Here is a 17,101-nt window from a genome sequence, read left to right on the forward strand (position 1 = left end):
TTGTATCTGACTACAGCCAGTGGCAGGTGCTTGGCCAACATCCTGATCCATATTCACCTGCCCTCTCACCATGCACATGACAACACTGGTGCCATCTCCTTCACCTAACACAGGTCAAAGTCTCCTCTACCTGGAGATGATCCCAAAGGAACCTCAGAAGCAGCAACTTAATTACATTGATTGGTCCAAGGGGTGCAACACCTCCCATCTAGTGGAAGGTGTCCCTGTTCATGGCAGGTGGTTGGAATGGGATGATCTTTAAGGTCCCTTCCAACCCAAACCATTCCATTATTCAATGATTCCAGATCTCCGACCTGGGCTCTTATTTCTCATTGTTCAGCTGGAGGATCCACACCCCCTCCATTCCAGACACAGGCTTGTGCCTCCAGGTGAGAGTCAAGAGCATCATCTGAGCTGGGGCACATGCCCTGATCTACCCCCACCACTGATCTGCTCCCTCAAAACACAGGGAGAGGTAGGAGAACAATCCCCTCTCCCACCCTGCCCAGATCAGCTCCCAAAGCAGCAACACAACGACATCATGAATATTCTCTGCGATTTATTGGGAATGGCAACATCCCAAAGAAGGAGGACAGTCCACAGAGGAGGGGGGGAGGTGGGAACAGTACATCTCACACTGTGCCATGGGAGCAAGGCACTGAAGGACAATTTTGGTCTCCTTAGGTATAGTCCAGGTGTGTGTGAGGTGTCCCAGGTGTCACTGAGAACCAGGACAAGTGGAATGGAAGCTGGAGATCCAGGGAAGCTTCTGCTGCCAGCACACCTTGGGCTCCCAAGTGACCAAAACTACCCAGAAGCTCCACCTAGGGCCAGCTCATCCCTCTGGCCACCACCTGAGATGTCCCCTCCTCAAGGGACGAGTCCTGCTTGCCCCACACCCACCCTGACCCCAAAGGCCTGCAAAGGGAATGGCAGGATGGATACACACAGAAGCACCCCAGGGACACAGAAGAGGAGGGAAGAAGGGGGAAGAGGAGTTTTATACACATTTGCCACAAGAAATGTACAACACAGCAAGGAAGGCAGAGCAGCCCCTCCTGCCAGGCAGCTCCTGGTGCCAGGACACCCACAGCATCACCACCAAACCCCCGGGTGGGACCAGGAGCTGGGATGAGCTGGGTGGAAGGGACACAGTTCATCCCATTGCAGGACAACGGAGCTGGGCTTCAGGAGGCTGGGCTGCTGTCAGGAGGAGAGAGGAGGTGCTTCTTTCCTTGTCAATCTTCGGGGCTCAGAATCTCACTCCCGAAGATTTCACCGAGGTGGTAGTGACGCATCTCCGCACAGAGGAGGATGCCCCACCAGAGCCGCACATCCTTCCGCTTCCAGAGGAGAAGCCCCCACCATACATTCCTCCCCCCATCCCACAGCTGCCACCCATGCTGCCTCCTCCAAAGCTGCTGCCTCCTCCGCAGATGCCGCCTCCTCCCATTCCTCCTCCCATGCTGCTGCCGCCTCCAAATCCTCCTCCCATTCCACAGCTGCCGCCTCCAAATCCTCCTCCCATGCCGCTGCCTCCGAATCCTCCTCCCATGCCTCCTCTGCCTCCAGAGACAGTCGTCCTCCCCACCACAGCTGGAAGAGAAGCACAGGTTATGTTTCCATTACCCAGTCTCAGGCTCTGTCTCTGAAAAAAACAGTCTGAATCTTTTTCTGAAGGACTTCAGGGCAGATACTTACAGACATTGACGTTGGACATGCCATCATTGCACAGCCTGTGAAGGAAATTGGACATTTTTATTACCCAATAAAAGAGTAGCTGTAAAAACTTTGAACTGTGTTTCTACTATGAAATAATTTTCCTGGTTCACCCTCCCAAGCCACTTTGGAATCACTAAAAGATCAGAGGAGGGAAGGGGTTGGCAATTCCTCTTTTCAATGAGATTTCTCCAGATTTGAGGTTCATTAAAAACTCAGCAGTGACAGGGATGGGGCAGCAGCTCTGCCACCTCTAGGGAGCCTGTTATGGGTCCTGGCCCCCAAAATAAATAAACTAAATAAATAAATAAATAAAACACAGCATCAATCACAACATCTATTTGTTAGACCAAAGAATTGCTTTGGGATTATAATCAATATTCCAGCTGTCCAGTGTAGCTCACAACACCCAATGAGAGCTCAGTTATTTACCTGTTCTCCTCCCCCTCCAGCAGCTTCCTGTACATGGCGATCTCAACATCCAGTGCAATCTTGACATTCAGCAGCTCCTGGTACTCCTTCAGGAGGCGAGCCAGCTCCTCCTTGTCCTTCTGCAGGGCACTCTCCAACTCCTCCAGCTTTAACCTGGCATCTTTGAGGGCCATCTCTCCCCTCTCCTCAGCCTCAGCAATGGCTGCCTGCAGCTGCTGGTTCTGGGGAGCATAACGGGAACTTTCTCAGACCTCATTTTGTCCCTAATGAACACTCCTCAGGCCCCCAAGAGGAAAAATCAGAAGGCTAATAAACACCTTCATGAAGTGGACTTGGGGTGATGGAAGGTTTCTGCCCCATTCATGGTCATTTGTGATTGAACCTGCTGCCATCTTCCCCTGAGACACTAATCAGCCCCTTCCTTTCTTCATGTCCTCGATCTCATCCCCAAGACACCAACCAACTCCTACCTGCTTCTTCACATTCTCAATCTCAGCCCGCAGTCTCTGAATGTTCCTGGTCAGCTCCTGGATTTCAATCTTGGTGTTGCGGAGGTTGTCCCCATGCCGGCCAGCCGTACTCTGGAGCTGCTCGTACTGATGGCACCAAGACAGAACAACCCATCAGTAATACATGATGTCTGTAGGCAGAGGTGTCCCCAGTTTCAAGTCTCGGGTGACTCTATGAGGACCCACTGCACTGCCGATGGATTCACAGCTCAATGTTCAAGGTGGATCTCGGACAAAGTAAAGGGGTTTGAGCTTTGAAATGGATCTTAGAGACACTAAAAAGCATCTCTTGGCTTCTGAAAAGCCACTTGGGCTAGAATTTTTTTCATTAAGGTACATTTTGGGCCCTTTTTATTGAGAGGTTTTGATGCCTTAAGTTTTAGCTTTCATATTTTCCAGACTCTGTACTGCATTAGTATATAATTGAAATCATATAAAGTGTTAGCATGTTCTCCTCACATTTCAATCAGACAAAACAATCCTTTTCCAGCCCAAGAACCAAGGACACTGTTGCAGCTTTAGGCCCAAAAAGTATAAACAACATCAAATTGAGGGCAGCAAATGGGGAGGATGGGACTTCATAACCTGAAGCTGTAATTGAACAATTAACCCCAATATGGAAATGAACCAAAACTTATAAAAGTGTGAAAACTTGTGATCCATCATTCATCTTGGCTGGAGCCACAGCTAGGGTCTTGTACTGCCCAAGGTGTATCCTTTGAAGGCCTTTTAATACATACCTACTTTATTCCTTTGACACGGTCTAGCATCTGTTCTAGGTAGCCTCTCAAGGCATCAGTTCATGCCACACACCGTGGTGAGTTTGGGATGCATTGGGAACAGTGAGTCAGATCCCTCAAAAGCAGCTCAATCCCCCTAGACCTTCCTTGAACCACGAGCTACAGTCCCGTTAGCTTGAAAAGGTGTCTCACCCAGCCATAAATTATTGTAAATCACCCAGCCACACCCAGGAGTCTCAGCTGCTCCGTGACTCACCTGGCTCTGGTACCAGGCCTCAGCCTCAGCCCGGCTGCTCTGGGCTATCTGCTCGTACTGGCGCCGGACTTCCTCGATGATGCTGTCCAGGTCCAGATGCCGGTTGTTGTCCATGGACACCACCACAGACAGGTCCCGGCTGATTGTCTGCATCTGAGACAGCTCCTGCAACCAAGACGTGAGTCAGAGGCACCATCTCAAGCCTAAATCCACCCGGGCACTCCGTCCAGCCTCAGTGTCCCTGGCCACCACACACCTGATGAAAATTTCAGCCCCTCTAGAGAAAAGAGAGCTCCTACCTCCTCATAGATGCACCTCAGGAAGTTGATTTCATCTGTCAAAGCTCCCACCTTGGCTTCCAGCTCAACTTTGGTCATGTAGGCACTATCCACATCCTAAAGGGAAGATCCCACAGAAAATGGTTTTGTGAACTCTTGGGAATCCTTCATGCTTGTGGGAATTGCCTTCTGTGCGGAGGGTTTGGTGTTTATTCACAGAGACATCATTATGATTACATATAATTCTATAAACATATATAAAAATAATCAAAAATAAATAATGTTATGGTGTCATTCAATTATGCAAACTGAATATAAGGAATTCCAGATATCAGCTGGAAGATCTTAACAATTCCACAATTTCCATTCAAGCACAGATAAAGCCAAATATTGAGGGATTATTTTGTCGTGCCTCCAGACTCACCTTCTTCAGCACCACAAACTCATTCTCTGCTGTTGTGCGCCGGTTGATCTCTTCCTCATACCTAGGGAAAGGAAAAGTGCAAATTGAGTTCCTGGACTTTCCTGCCTAAGGCAGTGAGAAACAAAATAAAAGGGAAAAAAACCCTAAATTAAAATATTAAGGCTGAAAAACTATCTCCACTATCACCATAAAAAATAGTTGGAGGAAATGATAAAAGCATTTGGGGAAAATTAAAGTGACCAAAAAGCTGCTTGAGCTGCTCCTGGCTCCACACTCACTTGGTTTTGTAATCCTCGACATACTGCTGCATGTTCTGCAGCTCTGACTCCAGCTGGCCCCGCTGTGCCACAATTGATTCCAGCTGCCTCCGCAGGTTCTGGATGTAATTCTCAAAGATCACATCCAGATTCTTCCTCGGCCCTGATGGTCCTTGCTGCTGGAGCAGCTCCCACTTGGTGGAGAGTACCTTGTTCTGCTGCTCCAGGAATCGGACCTAGAGCCATGACAAGAGGACCCACCATCACACAGGAACAGCTCCCACCAAAAAATCTCTTGCATCACTCAGAAAGACTTGCATGGTGATGAGAGAACCAATTAACAGAAATTTTTAAATTTCTGTTGGTGCCTAAGCTGCAAAATCAGGAAAAGAAGGAAATTTCTAATAATTTTCTACTCAAAGGAGCTTTTATACACTGCCCTTAGTCAAAGTCAAGTCACCCCACCATAGGCAGTGTGGAAATCTCATCTCTAGCCTAGATTTAAAAGCCTAGAGATTTGAAAACAAGGAGAAAAATACATAAATTAATATTTAAATGGGAGGTTGTTTGGGCAGAGAGTGGTAGAGGAGGGAGAATCTGTGCCCGAAACCTGCAGAGGTTGGAGGTGTTGAACCTGCTTGCGAGATTAACTTCAGAGTACAACTTGGTGCAACAGGGCAGATGAAAGCCCTGGAGACATTGCTTTGATCTTGTGTGGAGGAGAGATTCCCATCTCTTCCCTTAATGAAAAGGCTCTGCTCAAGCTTCTCTGCCTGCTGGGATTTAGCTCTAGAAGGACATTTCTGTGCAACTGGGAAGCTCCTCCTAATTTTGGCTGTAATCAGGCACAATCCCACCCTCTCACCTTGTCGATGAAGGAGGCAAACTGGTTGTTCAGGGTCTTGATCTGCTCCTTCTCCTGGTTTTTAACTTGCTGGATCTGGGGATCAATCTCGACATGGACTGGACGCAGGAGAGTTGTGTCGATCTGCACTGGCTGGATCCCAGGGCCACTTCTCCCAGGGCCACCCATGCCAAAGCCTGGGCCACCAAAGCCACCCATTCCTCCACCACCCATCCCGCTACCAAAGCCACCCATTCCTCCACTGAAGCCACCCATTCCTCCTCCACTACCCATTCCACCTCCACCCATTCCTCCAAAGCCACACATTCCTCCTCCTCCACTCATTCCACCCCCAAAGCTACCAAGACCCCCATAGCTCCCGCCAAAGCCACCCATCCTGCCACCATATCCGCCACCATAGCACCCACCCATGGACATCCTGGCACTGCCTCCCATGTTGTGGAGGCTCCGGCTGCCGAAGCCTCCACACCGTCCTCCACCTCCGAATCCCCTGGATACAGAGTATGAGCTGTAGCTGCTCCTGCTCCGGCTGCCACCTCCAAAGCCACCACCGATTGCAGAGCAGGAGCTAAAGCCCCTTCTGCTCCCCCCTCCAAAGCTCCTGCAGACAGACTGACGAGACATGGCTGGTTATCCTCAAAAGAGCCAAGAATGGAGAAGTTGAGGAACTTGACAGGTTTGTGGGTGAGGAGGTGGGTAGAATAATGAAAGTCAGTCCCTCTGGCTGGAGGGCAGCGGATGCTCCCTTTTATGCGCTTTTGGAGGTGGGCTGGGTCTGCATGGGCGTGAAGGAGGAGACAGGTCCTGTCTTCATCAGCATGGCGTGGCTAAAGATTTCCATCTCCAATTTGCCAAACATTGACCCTACCCAGAAACACACCCTCTAATGCAGAAGAAAAGGCAAAAAAGATCTAACTGGGGCTCTCAGCACTCTATGACTAAGGAGTGCTACATGTTGTGGAGTAGCATGAGCCTCCCTAAGATACACCAGATATTTTTTTTCCACCTTTCATCCACTGGGGTTGTTTCCATGCTTTTGTTTATCTTTAAATCTCTCACTCCAAAGCCCCATTGCAGACAGGCACTGCTGCTCATGCCAAGTTGTAGCCTGGCTTTCACAATTCCCAAAACACACCTAAGTTACACCCTCAGCCTTCTTTTTACTTGGAAAATTGCCTTTGGCTCAGAGAATTGAGTTTCTCAATCTACAGCCAGGGCTCAGCAAATTGCATTTTGATGAGGCTCTGTACCTTTTTGATAAATAAAACCTCACCAGTGATGAGACGCTGGTGCTGGCACTGGAAATTCATTTATTGTTGGACTGAAGCAGGTCCCACTGTCTTCATGCCAAGATAATCTCAGCACTGGTGAGGAAATACCCTAGCTGGGAAACCCACGTAGGATTTTCTGAAAGCTTCAGGACCATGAGGAGACACCAGGCACTGCCTGCCATGGTGGGATGTGCAGGAAGATGAAGGGACAGCCCCAGGAACGGAGTGGGAGGAGGGATCCCAAACCTGGTTGCCCATATCACATGCCCTGGAACAATTTAAATGCAATTAATAAAGTTCAACTAATTTATAGAGATGTGGAAATGAAGAGAGTACAAGGGTTGGTGGAATCACCATTCTTTTCAGTTGTTTCACTTATTTTGGTGTTTATGTGCAAATATATCTTTGGCCAATGTAGATTTTAGGAAGGCAAGAGTTTCTCGGAATCCTTCAGTTTCTATCCCCAAATGAGGATGGATTCAGCCTATGGTCCAAGCTCCAGAATGGCTTGGGCTAGAAGGGACCTTAAAGCCCATCTCATTCCACTGCCTGCCATGGGCAAGGACACCTTTCACTATCCCAGGTGGCTCCAAGCCCACTGTCCAACCTGGCCTTGGACATTTCCAGGGATTGGGCATGCACTACCCTTCACAGAATCATGGAATGATTCAGGCTGACTCTGTAAGTCATTTAATCCAATCCATCACAGATCCATCCTTTTGTTTTGCTTATCAAACAACAGTTAGTACAACTTTCTTTTTTTTTATAGAGAAAATAATTTTTTTTATTACTTTTCAACATTTTAAAGCCACCTAGGACATATTGAAGTCCAAACCTAACTGTGCTGGCAGCCATCTGGTGCAGGTCTCAGAATTCTCATAGGACACATGTTAATTAAGAGCTTCTGGAAAATCCACACCAGCAACTTCTGGTATCATCAGATGTTTAAATACCTCTAAAAATATCACCCAGACACCCATTTCCAAAAGTGCCTTGGGACCCGGACATGCAGCTAAACTGGCATTTCCACTGGAAAATGTGACATTCCCTGTGTATATCCCACCTCCAGGACCTGTGTGGATCTGGGAGGACTCAAGGAGATGGATTGGGGGATTAGATAAGGCTAAGAAAAATCATGGAACCTTAGAATTGTTAAAACTGGAAAAGACCTTCAAGATCATCAAGTTCTACTTTTGAAAAAATAAATATAGATTATATCAAAACCTCACTGTAAGAGCAAAAGAATGGGGGGGTTGGGCATTGGACAGAGGGTTTTATAGGCAATAAATAAAAAAATAGACCAGAAATCAATATACAAACAATAAAAATGGGGGCTACGGCACTGTCCCCCACTAGCCCAGGTAAGACCTGCCTCCCTCAGCATTGTCAAAACTCTGGTTACACTTTCCTGGGGGATTTTTATTGGGATTTTTTTCTCCTTCTGTGGGTGAGATGACACGATCTGAAAGTTCTCCTGTTCCCAGGGGAGGAGAGTTCCCGAGTCAGCAAATGGCAGAGCCCCGAGCGCCCGTGGAGAGATAACGCAGAGCGTTGAGTCACAGCCACAACTCCAGCCAAGCTTAGGAAATAGAACTGGGATTTGAGTATTGATATCACCTCCTGCTTCAAACATGATGGGCAGAGGTTGAATTGCTTGGGTGGGAAAGGAGTGGAAAGATCATCCCATCCCACCCCTGCCATGGGCAGGGATACCTTCCACCAGACCATATTGCTCCAAGCCCTATCCAACTTGGACTTGGGCATTTCCAGGAATGTGGCAGCTACAACTCTTCTGGGAAATCCATTCCAGGGCCTCCCCACCTTCACAGGGAGGAATTCTTTCCTGATATCCCATCTAATCATTCCCTCTTCCAGCTGGAGCCACCACCCCTTATCCCATCATTTTACGCCCTTTCCAAGTCCCTCTATAGCTCCCCTGGAGCCCCCAGTGAAGAAAAATGACCTTCAGAGGTCACTTCCCACCCAAACTGTTACATGATGCTTTGAAAATAAACGGGCCTTGAATAACTGAGTGGAAACCATGAAGTCACAGAATCATGGAATGGTTTGGGCTAGAAAGAACCTTGAAGTTCATCTTGGTCCATCCCTTGCCATGGGCAGGGACAAACCCTGATGAATCCAATCCTATTTTCAGGCCATAGAAAACATTTTCTTTTCTCCAACCAGAGGCAGGAATTATATAACCCCTGTGTCCAGCCTGGGAGAATTTTTCCCTCATTGCTGGTGCAGGAACAAAAGGGGAGGGATTTGTAGGTATGTTTGTTTTAGTGATGTCCTTTGTGCTCCCGGATAAGCCCTCTGCCTCTCCTCAGGCAGGAGTCACTGCTGGAAGTGAGTTTGGATTGGGGTGACTCCGAAGGATTGGGGTGACTCCAAGGGAAGTCCAATGCCTTTTCATTCAACACCAAGTCACTTTTACAACTCCCTGAATGTTTAACCATCTCTCAAACCATGTCCCCACCCATTACTGACAAGCCCATGCTGGCAGCATTGTGACATTCCATTGTGACATTCCACCTGTCGCTACTGGCATTGGATGTCTTCACCCAGAATAGAACATGGGAGAAATGGGATGAGTCACCCCAAGCACAGTCTGTGGTTGGCCAGGGATGTGATTCAAGGTCTCCTGAAAAGGTAAAACACAGGAAGAGTTTGGGGATCAAAACTGATCCAAATACTTTGCTTTTGGGGAAAGGTGGGGTTTTCCCCATCATTTCAGTTAACTTTTAGAGTTTTCCCTTAAGAGCAATCCATGGATCCCTGGTGGGATCATTAGGAAAAGCTGCAGAGCTGGTTCCAAACTCATGGATACCATGGAATTAGCTCCAAATTATTTGGAGGGGTGATGACCACTCTTCCTTCTCCCACAGCAACCATGGCAGGATGCTCCTAAAGCGCTTGGAGTTATGCAAAGAGTGTCCTGGGAGCTCCAGCTGTGGCACTGCAGTCCTGGGGCCACCTCGGAAAACAGGGTGGGCAGTTGTTTGGTCAGGCGCAGTGGCCAGGGAGAGGTGAGATAGCTGTGGAACATCCCAAACTGGCTAACTCCAGCATGGAAAGGGCTTAGGAAGAGAAGGAGGAAGGGAAGAGTCTCCTAAAATCCACAGTCTGAAAGTCTGTTCAGATCTGGTGGGACAACAATCTCTGCCATGTCTGGAGATCCTGCAGGACAGACAGGAGGATCCCGGGGCTGTCTCTTTCTGCCAGGAGTGGGCTCATTCCTATGGCTGTCACCAAAGACACCCCGAGATGTGTCACTGTCACTGCACCCAACATCCCTCCAACCTCCCTAGTGAGACCCTCCTCATTCCTGCAAAACTCACAAACTCCCCACATTTTTGGAGACAGAGAGGAGTGAGAGAAGACCTGGTTGCACCCTCACTTGAGTTCCTTTTAATTCAGACTTCAAAGGGCAGGAGAAAGTCAGGAAATGTTTTCAGATCTCATCAGAAGACGAGACTTGTTACAACACGAAACTCTTTGGTCAGGAAAAAAAAAACCACACCAGGTTTCTGCCTCTTGTATTTATTGGGGGATTGCACATGCCAAGGAGAAACAAACACACACAATTGTTCCCATGGTCCCAAGGAAAAGGTGAACCCTGAGTAAAAATAAACATTTTACTACAACAGCCTGAGTGAAACTTGGGGGGAAAAACCAAACTAAAAGTCAGTTGGGTGAGAAACATCTTCAGCTGGGCCAAGGCACCAGGAGGAAATTCCTGTTTTAGAGCTCGAGGTGCGGCTGATGAGTGGCACTGATTAAAGTTGCCCCACAGCTGGATCCAGCACAAGAGCTTGGGAGGAGCTGAAGCTTCCCTCCACACTCGGAGCTGCACTTGGATCCATCCCTGTTCCTGCCTGTGGTCAGGTACACTCTTGCTTTGAGAGTGCTGCTCCACAGGCTCATCCCAGCCATGTTTGGGGCTCCCCATGAATGGGCAGGTCCCGCTCCCGAAGGAGACCTGGGCACATTGATGTCCAGCAGCTGGAGAGGAGCACAAGGGATTGAGCTGTTCTCAGCTGGTGTTGGGAATCTCAGTCTTTAGCAGGTGGATTTGGCTGTGTTTGTCTCCTACCCGCAGTTTGATTGGTGGTTTAAGGTGCCACCAGTGCCCATCACTCAGTGGTCATTGGGGGGTCATTGTGCAATTCACTTCGTTTCTCCTCTGGGTACCAAGGTTGGGGGGTTGATCCTTTTCCTATGCCCTCCGGCCAGTGGGGCCACTGTTCTTCAGGATGGTGCCAGATCCCCCCACCACCACCGAGTTAGATCCCCCACCCAGGGAGCCAAATCCACCCCCAGCACCAAATCCACCCCCTCCCAGGCTGAAGCATAAACCAGCACTGCCCGTGTTGCAGCTGCCTTTCCCACTTCCAAAGCCAATTCCTCCTCCTCCAAGGCACAATCCGCTGCCGTATCCACCTCCCACAGAGCTGCTGCCGCCCACCATAGCTGCAGAGAGGAACAAAAGGCACCAGGTTACCTCTGAGGCCACTAAGAAGTTTGAGGGCACCAATCCCAGCCCACCACACTCCCATGGGAACAGTACTTACAGATGCTGACGGAGCTCTGGCACTCTCCAGACATCCTGCAAGGAAAAGAGATGGAGTGTCAGATCCAACCAGAGCATCTGGAGTGGTCCAGCTCCATGAAGTCAGGATTGGTCCACTGGCACAGCCACAGGAGCATGGTCCATGGCTCATGACAGCACCATTAATGTTTTATGATGATGGTACACATTTTTCCCATTGACTGATCAGGATACATGGGAATTCTTGCTGTATCCCACCCACCTGCACTCCTCGCCCTCCAACAGCTTCCTGTAGGTTGCAATCTCCACATCCAGGGCTAGTTTGACGTTCATGAGCTCCTGGTATTCCCTGAGCTGTCGGGCCATGTCAGCCTTGGCTTTTTGCAGGGCTGTCTCCAGCTCGGCCAGTTTGTCTCTGGCATCCTTGAGAGCCACTTCCCCGCGCTGTTCCGCGTCCGCAATTGATGTCTGAACAGTCTCGCACTGGAGGGCAAGACATAGGTGGGATGAATGGGGTAAGGGCAGCCGGTGAGAGATTAAACCATGATCCCAGATTAGAGAAACGTAATGGTTTGGGCTGGACAGGACGTTAAAGATGATCTGGAGCATGACCAGGGACACCTTCCATTATACCAGGTTCCTCCAAGTCACATCCTACCTGGCCTTGGACACTTCCATGGACAGAGCATCCATAACTTCTCTGGGCAGCATGTGCCAGAGCCACTCAAGCTCAGCTATTCCCAGATCCCTCCCAACAATTCCCACCACACTTATTTCCCTTCAGGGAAGTTCTAAAGGGCATAACCAAGAGGTCCTCCCCATTACTTAAAAAACATAACCCCCACCTGCTTCTTCACACTCTCAATCTCAGCTCGGATCCTCTGGATCATGCGGTTGAGCTCTGAGATCTCGATCTTGGTGTCCTTGAGGCTGTCCCCATGTTTGCCTGCAGTTGCCTGCAGCTCCTCATACTGGTGGGATGAAGCAGGAGGAGCAGGTTGAGTCCATTGTGACCTCACAGCTGTTCCCGCATCACCGCAGGGAAGCCAAGAAGAGCAAGTCTATGCCAGGACCACTCTGGATGGACCAGCACCAGCAACACTCCAGATCTTGCCATGGCCTGAGTTCTCCCACCCCCTTAGACACTGGAGAACCCCAGCAGTGTGTGCCTTCCTCACCTTGCACCGGTACCAGGACTCGGCCTCCAGCCGGCTCCGGTTGGCGATCTCCTCGTACTGCACCTTGACCTCAGCGATGATGCTGTCCAGGTCCAGGTTCCGGTTGTTGTCCATGGACAGCACCACTGAGGTGTCAGACACAGTCTTCTGCATCTGGCACAGCTCCTACAGGTGACACCAAACCCAGAGTTAGCCCTTCCAGATCTTCCTTATGGCACCACAACCCTCCCCCATCCCAGTGTCCCCAGAGTACTCACTGCTTCATAAAGACACTTGAGGAAGTTTATCTCATCCGACAGAGAATCCAGTTTTCCCTGGAGCTCCACCTTGGTCATGTAGACTCCATCCACGTCCTGTAGCAGAGATGGGATGAGAAAACCTGCCTGGCACACACCAGTTAATCTAAAGTTTCATGGAATCATGGAATAGTCTGGTTGGAAAGGGTCTTAAATGCAATTCCATCCCCTTCCATGGGCAGGGACACCTCCCACTATTCCAGGCTGCTCCAAGCCCCATCCAACCTGGCCTTGGACACTTCCAGGTGTGGGACAGCCACAGCTCCTCTGGGAAATCCATTCCAGGGCCTCCCCACCCTCACAGCCAGGAATTTCTTCCCAATATCCCATCTATCCCTGCCCTCTGGCAGTAGAAAGTGATTCCCCTTATCCTGTCACTTCAGGCCATTGTCCAAAGTGCCTCTCCAGCTCTCCTGGAGTCCCTTTAGGTACAAAAAAAAAAGACTTGACCTTCTTCAGGAGCACAAATTCATTCTCAGCCGCTGTCCTTTTGTTTATTTCCTCCTCGTACCTGTGGATGGGAAGGAGGGAGATGGAATCTGGCTGCTTGTCTTGGCTCCAGTTCAGACTAATGAACATTGCTGGCCTCAGACTCATAAACTCAGCAAAAATAGATCTGCCATGAGGGAGATTTATGGACAGGCAATTGCACCTCATCTTTCAGGACAAGTCCTGGCTCCTGCATCTCCAGTGTCTGGATGAGGAAAGCCTGGAAAGAGGAATTCTGGCTCTAAGTGAGTTCTGATGCTTGAAGCCACTCCACATTGCTTCTACGAGAGCCAAGAACCTTCAGCTCCTCACAGGTATCATGTAATCTCCTGATTTGTAAGGGACTTACAGGGATCATCGAGTTCAGCTCCTGGCCCTTGTCTAAATGGACTCAAATTTTCCAGATTCTCATCTCCAAATATGAAGTCAATTTTTACCCAACAACCTCTGGTTGATCCCAGGTTTTGTGGATTTCAATGATTCCTGGACTTCCTTGCCCACTGTCTTTTTCTAATTCCTCAAGCGAATTCATTTCTCCAGTCTTTGCTCTACTTTTTCCAACTGGACACATTTTATGTTTATATTTATAGACAAAAATTAATTATATATTATAATAAGTAACAGCAGGAAAAGAATCTTTATTTTTCCTTTCTTTTTTTACTTCATGTCAACCCTTCACAGAAATCCTCAAATCCTGAATGATATTATGTGAAGGAATCATGAAGAAACCCATAAGGAAAATAGAGTTTGGTTTAGCTACTGATTAATTCATTAAACCATGATGTCACTGATTCTTAAGGAATTCCTTCTTGAGGAAGACAAAGAGTGGATGATCCTCCTTCAGGAAGAAGCACAATTCAAGCAATACATTGAGAAAATCTGAGAAAAGTTGACAAATACCTTGAAAAAGCCCCACTTTTCATCCAAACTCACTTTCCCCAAAGCATTTTACATTTTCTAACCATCAGGGAAAAAATCAATATTGAAAATTACTATCAATATTTCATTTTTTTGGCTGTTTGAAGTGAGTTTTTTATCTCTGTTTATTCACCACCAGACACCCCAAACGACCTACTTTGTCTTGAAGTCCTCCACCATGTCCTGGAAGCTCTTCAGCTCCATCTCCAGCTGGTGCTTCTCACTGGAGAGACAATCCAACTGCTTCCTCAGCCCACTGATGTAAGTCTCAAAGAAGGGGTCCAGGTTCCTGCCCCCTGTTCCTGTACCGCCCTGTTCCTGCAGCAGCTTCCACTTGGTCTCCAGGACTCGGTTCTGCTGCTCCAAGAACCGGACCTAAACAGGTGGGGAATGAGTCAGGTTCTTCCTTCAAAACCCCATTTTTTATTGATTTTTCTCCCCATGTGTTTTCCATATTTTATTCTCATTTAATGTGTGATAACTCCCCAGTCCTACAGGACAGGTAGGACCACAGTGGATGGGGTGAGTGGGCAAAAGAGGTCACATCCCCTCCCCAATTTTGGAGCCTCTAAATAGAAGAAATACAATGAACTTCTTGAGTTTGGCATCTTCTTGTTCAAAATAGACAAAAAAGTCCCAACATCTTCAAAACAGACCAAAATATCCAAAAAGTATAATCATTTCCTTAAAAATAGCCTAAATCACTACATATCCCATCTTCTCCTTAAAAATAGCCCAAAAACCCTCAAATCCCAACATCTTAAAAATATTCCCCAAAAAATCCCACCTTCTCCTTTAAAATAGCCCAAGTCAACCAAAATCACATCTTCTCCTTAAAGGCAGCCTAAAGCACCCAAACTCTTATTAAAAATAGCCCAAACACCCCCAAAATTTAACCTTCTCCTTCAAAGTAGCCCAATGTTCCCCTTAAAATAGCCCATTTTCCCCCTAAAGCCAGCCCCAAACACCTTCAGTTTATGGTGATTTGGGCAACTCCCAGCTCTGGGTGCCACTGGATGAGCATCTCACAGTTATTCCCACCCTCCAGAGCCAATCCCAGAGTGAAGCCCCTCCAAACCTTGTCGATGAAGGATGCAAATTTGTCATTGAGTTTCTTGATCTCCTCTCGTTCCTGTGTCCGAACCTTCTGGATCTCAGGGTCAATCTCCAGATTGAGGGGGGCCAGCAGGCTCTGGTTGATGGTCACCTCCCTGATACCACCCGGCGGGCACAGAGGGAAGCCTTGGCCTCCCATCCCACCATCAGATCCTCCACCAAAGCCACCAAAGCCACTGCTGAGGCCTCCACCAAAGCACCCTGCCCCATAGCCACCCCCAAATCCTGCTCCTGCCCCAAAGCTGAAGACTCCTTGTCCACCAAAGCCTCTGCAGGCACCACTGGCCCCTCCGAATCCTCCCAGGGAGGTGCTTTTACTGCCCCCCAGAGAATAGAGGCTCCTGGTGCTGAAGCCACCAGCACCACCAGATCCCCGGCATCCCCCACGGGGCATGGAGCTGAATGTGACCTTGTTCTTGCCCCCGAAACACACAGAGCTGGAGCTGAACCCCTTGCCAAGAGCACAGGACTGCCGAGACATGGTGAAAGGTCCCCAAAATTCTGAGGAAAGAGCTGAGGCTGGAGCTTGGGAGGCGAGAGGAGCCAAGTCCTGTGGGAGCAGCTGCTGGGTCCCCCCTTTTTATGGGCACAGGGAGTTGGTCGGTGCCAGGGGGGAGTGGAGATGTCATTTTTTGGGGGTTGTTTCATTCTCTTCATTGTTTTCAGATTTGAAAGGACGCCTTCCTCACTTTACCACAACCATGACCTGCCTGCAAACACTCCCCAAAGAGCAAAGAAAAACAAAAGTATTGTTGATGTTGGAGCCAAACTCCAATTCAAATTCCCTGGGTCGCGGGCTGTCACTCATCACAGAGCCCTGCAAACTCTCTGATGCATCACACCCTTGAGGGGAACCCTTGTTGTAGCTAAATCTGTCATTTTCAGCCTGACACCAGGGGCTGGGTTCACTGAATTCCAACAAAAACCCATGCTCCCAGGCACACCCTCAGATGCACTCAGTTTCAACCTCCTGCTCCAAGGAGCATGACGTGGGTTGTCCAAAGTATTTCACAACTGAGAGCATTAGTGTTTGGCAGGGCTCTAAAACTACTTTTGTGTCAATAAAGACGATTTTAAAACCTTCTTAAACCTTCTGAAAGGGTTTTGAAATCATTCTGGATCCCTCTGAGTGATGTGTTGGGCTGGGCAGGACACATTGGGATTTGAAGAGACTGAAATATCCTAATATATCTGTGTTGGGCCACACCCCAGCAGGGTCAAGACTGTTCCCTGCCCAACAACTTTGAGAGGTGATCGCATCCCTCCTCTGAGGAACCTTCCAGGGATTTGGGGATGTTTCCTGAGGGTCCTTGTGGGTCTCCTGTCCCTTCACAGCATGTGGTGATGTGCAAAGCTGCTCCCAGCCTACCCCATTGTTAAAACAACACAATTTAATTGTTTAATTGCTTTAAATTTCTATTTAAATGTGTTGTTGAGCTGCCTCCTTTGAGAATCCCGGCCCCAAAACTTCCCCCAATCAATAAAATCCAAACAACCAAATAACCCCCACTGCCAGTAAAATCTAGCTCTGGATTATCCCGTTCACTGGCAGAGGTTTGTGGAACCAGTTTCAGCTCCAAGACTGTTTATCCCCCGCTTTTTTTTTTTCACTGAAAATATGCAAATCTAGGTCTGGGTGCATGTCCCAGTGTTTCCTCCTGAATCGCATCAGAGATTCCTGAAGCTCCAGGATCTTCAGCCTCAGCGGATTTGCAGAGCAGGGAACATGGAAGTTGATGTTCCCCTTGGACAATGTGTATCCCTCACACCCAATCCCAGCTGGAAACCCTCTCCCCCT

The 17,101-nt window shown here is 48.7% G+C and overlaps 2 protein-coding genes and 1 long non-coding RNA gene across 4 annotated transcripts; 1 reads left to right on the forward strand and 2 right to left on the reverse strand.

Annotated features, from left to right (window-relative positions):
- Positions 1-539: 539 nt before the first annotated feature.
- LOC111940555 (keratin, type II cytoskeletal cochleal-like) lies at positions 540-6,214 on the reverse strand. Its single transcript, XM_023943286.2, has 9 exons — positions 5,481-6,214; positions 4,637-4,851; positions 4,359-4,419; positions 3,956-4,051; positions 3,657-3,821; positions 2,622-2,747; positions 2,152-2,372; positions 1,702-1,736; positions 540-1,596 (listed from the first exon to the last, which is right to left on the reverse strand). The coding sequence occupies exons 1-9, from the start codon at positions 6,102-6,104 to the stop codon at positions 1,253-1,255; spliced, it is 1,887 nt and encodes a 628-aa protein (XP_023799054.1). The 5' UTR covers positions 6,105-6,214; the 3' UTR covers positions 540-1,252.
- Positions 6,215-9,348: 3,134 nt separating this feature from the next.
- On the forward strand, positions 9,349-16,397 carry LOC147647945 (uncharacterized). Of its 2 annotated transcripts, none has more exons than XR_015281327.1 (3): positions 9,349-9,406; positions 13,445-13,583; positions 14,327-16,397. It is a non-coding gene; the product is annotated as an uncharacterized LOC147647945 (long non-coding RNA). The 2 variants fall into 2 exon arrangements; XR_015281326.1 differs by lacking the exon at positions 9,349-9,406 and adding an exon at positions 12,381-12,655.
- LOC111940562 (keratin, type II cytoskeletal 4-like) lies at positions 10,282-15,784 on the reverse strand. Its single transcript, XM_023943294.2, has 9 exons — positions 15,266-15,784; positions 14,345-14,562; positions 13,231-13,291; positions 12,742-12,837; positions 12,485-12,649; positions 12,152-12,277; positions 11,569-11,789; positions 11,329-11,363; positions 10,282-11,227 (listed from the first exon to the last, which is right to left on the reverse strand). Exons 1-9 carry the CDS (start codon positions 15,782-15,784, stop codon positions 10,974-10,976), a joined length of 1,695 nt encoding a protein of 564 aa, XP_023799062.2. The 3' UTR covers positions 10,282-10,973.
- Positions 16,398-17,101: the final 704 nt, after the last annotated feature.

This window comes from Cyanistes caeruleus, chromosome 32, assembly GCF_971803275.1.
Source record: "Cyanistes caeruleus chromosome 32, bCyaCae1.hap1.1, whole genome shotgun sequence".
Lineage (NCBI taxonomy): Eukaryota > Metazoa > Chordata > Aves > Passeriformes > Paridae > Cyanistes > Cyanistes caeruleus.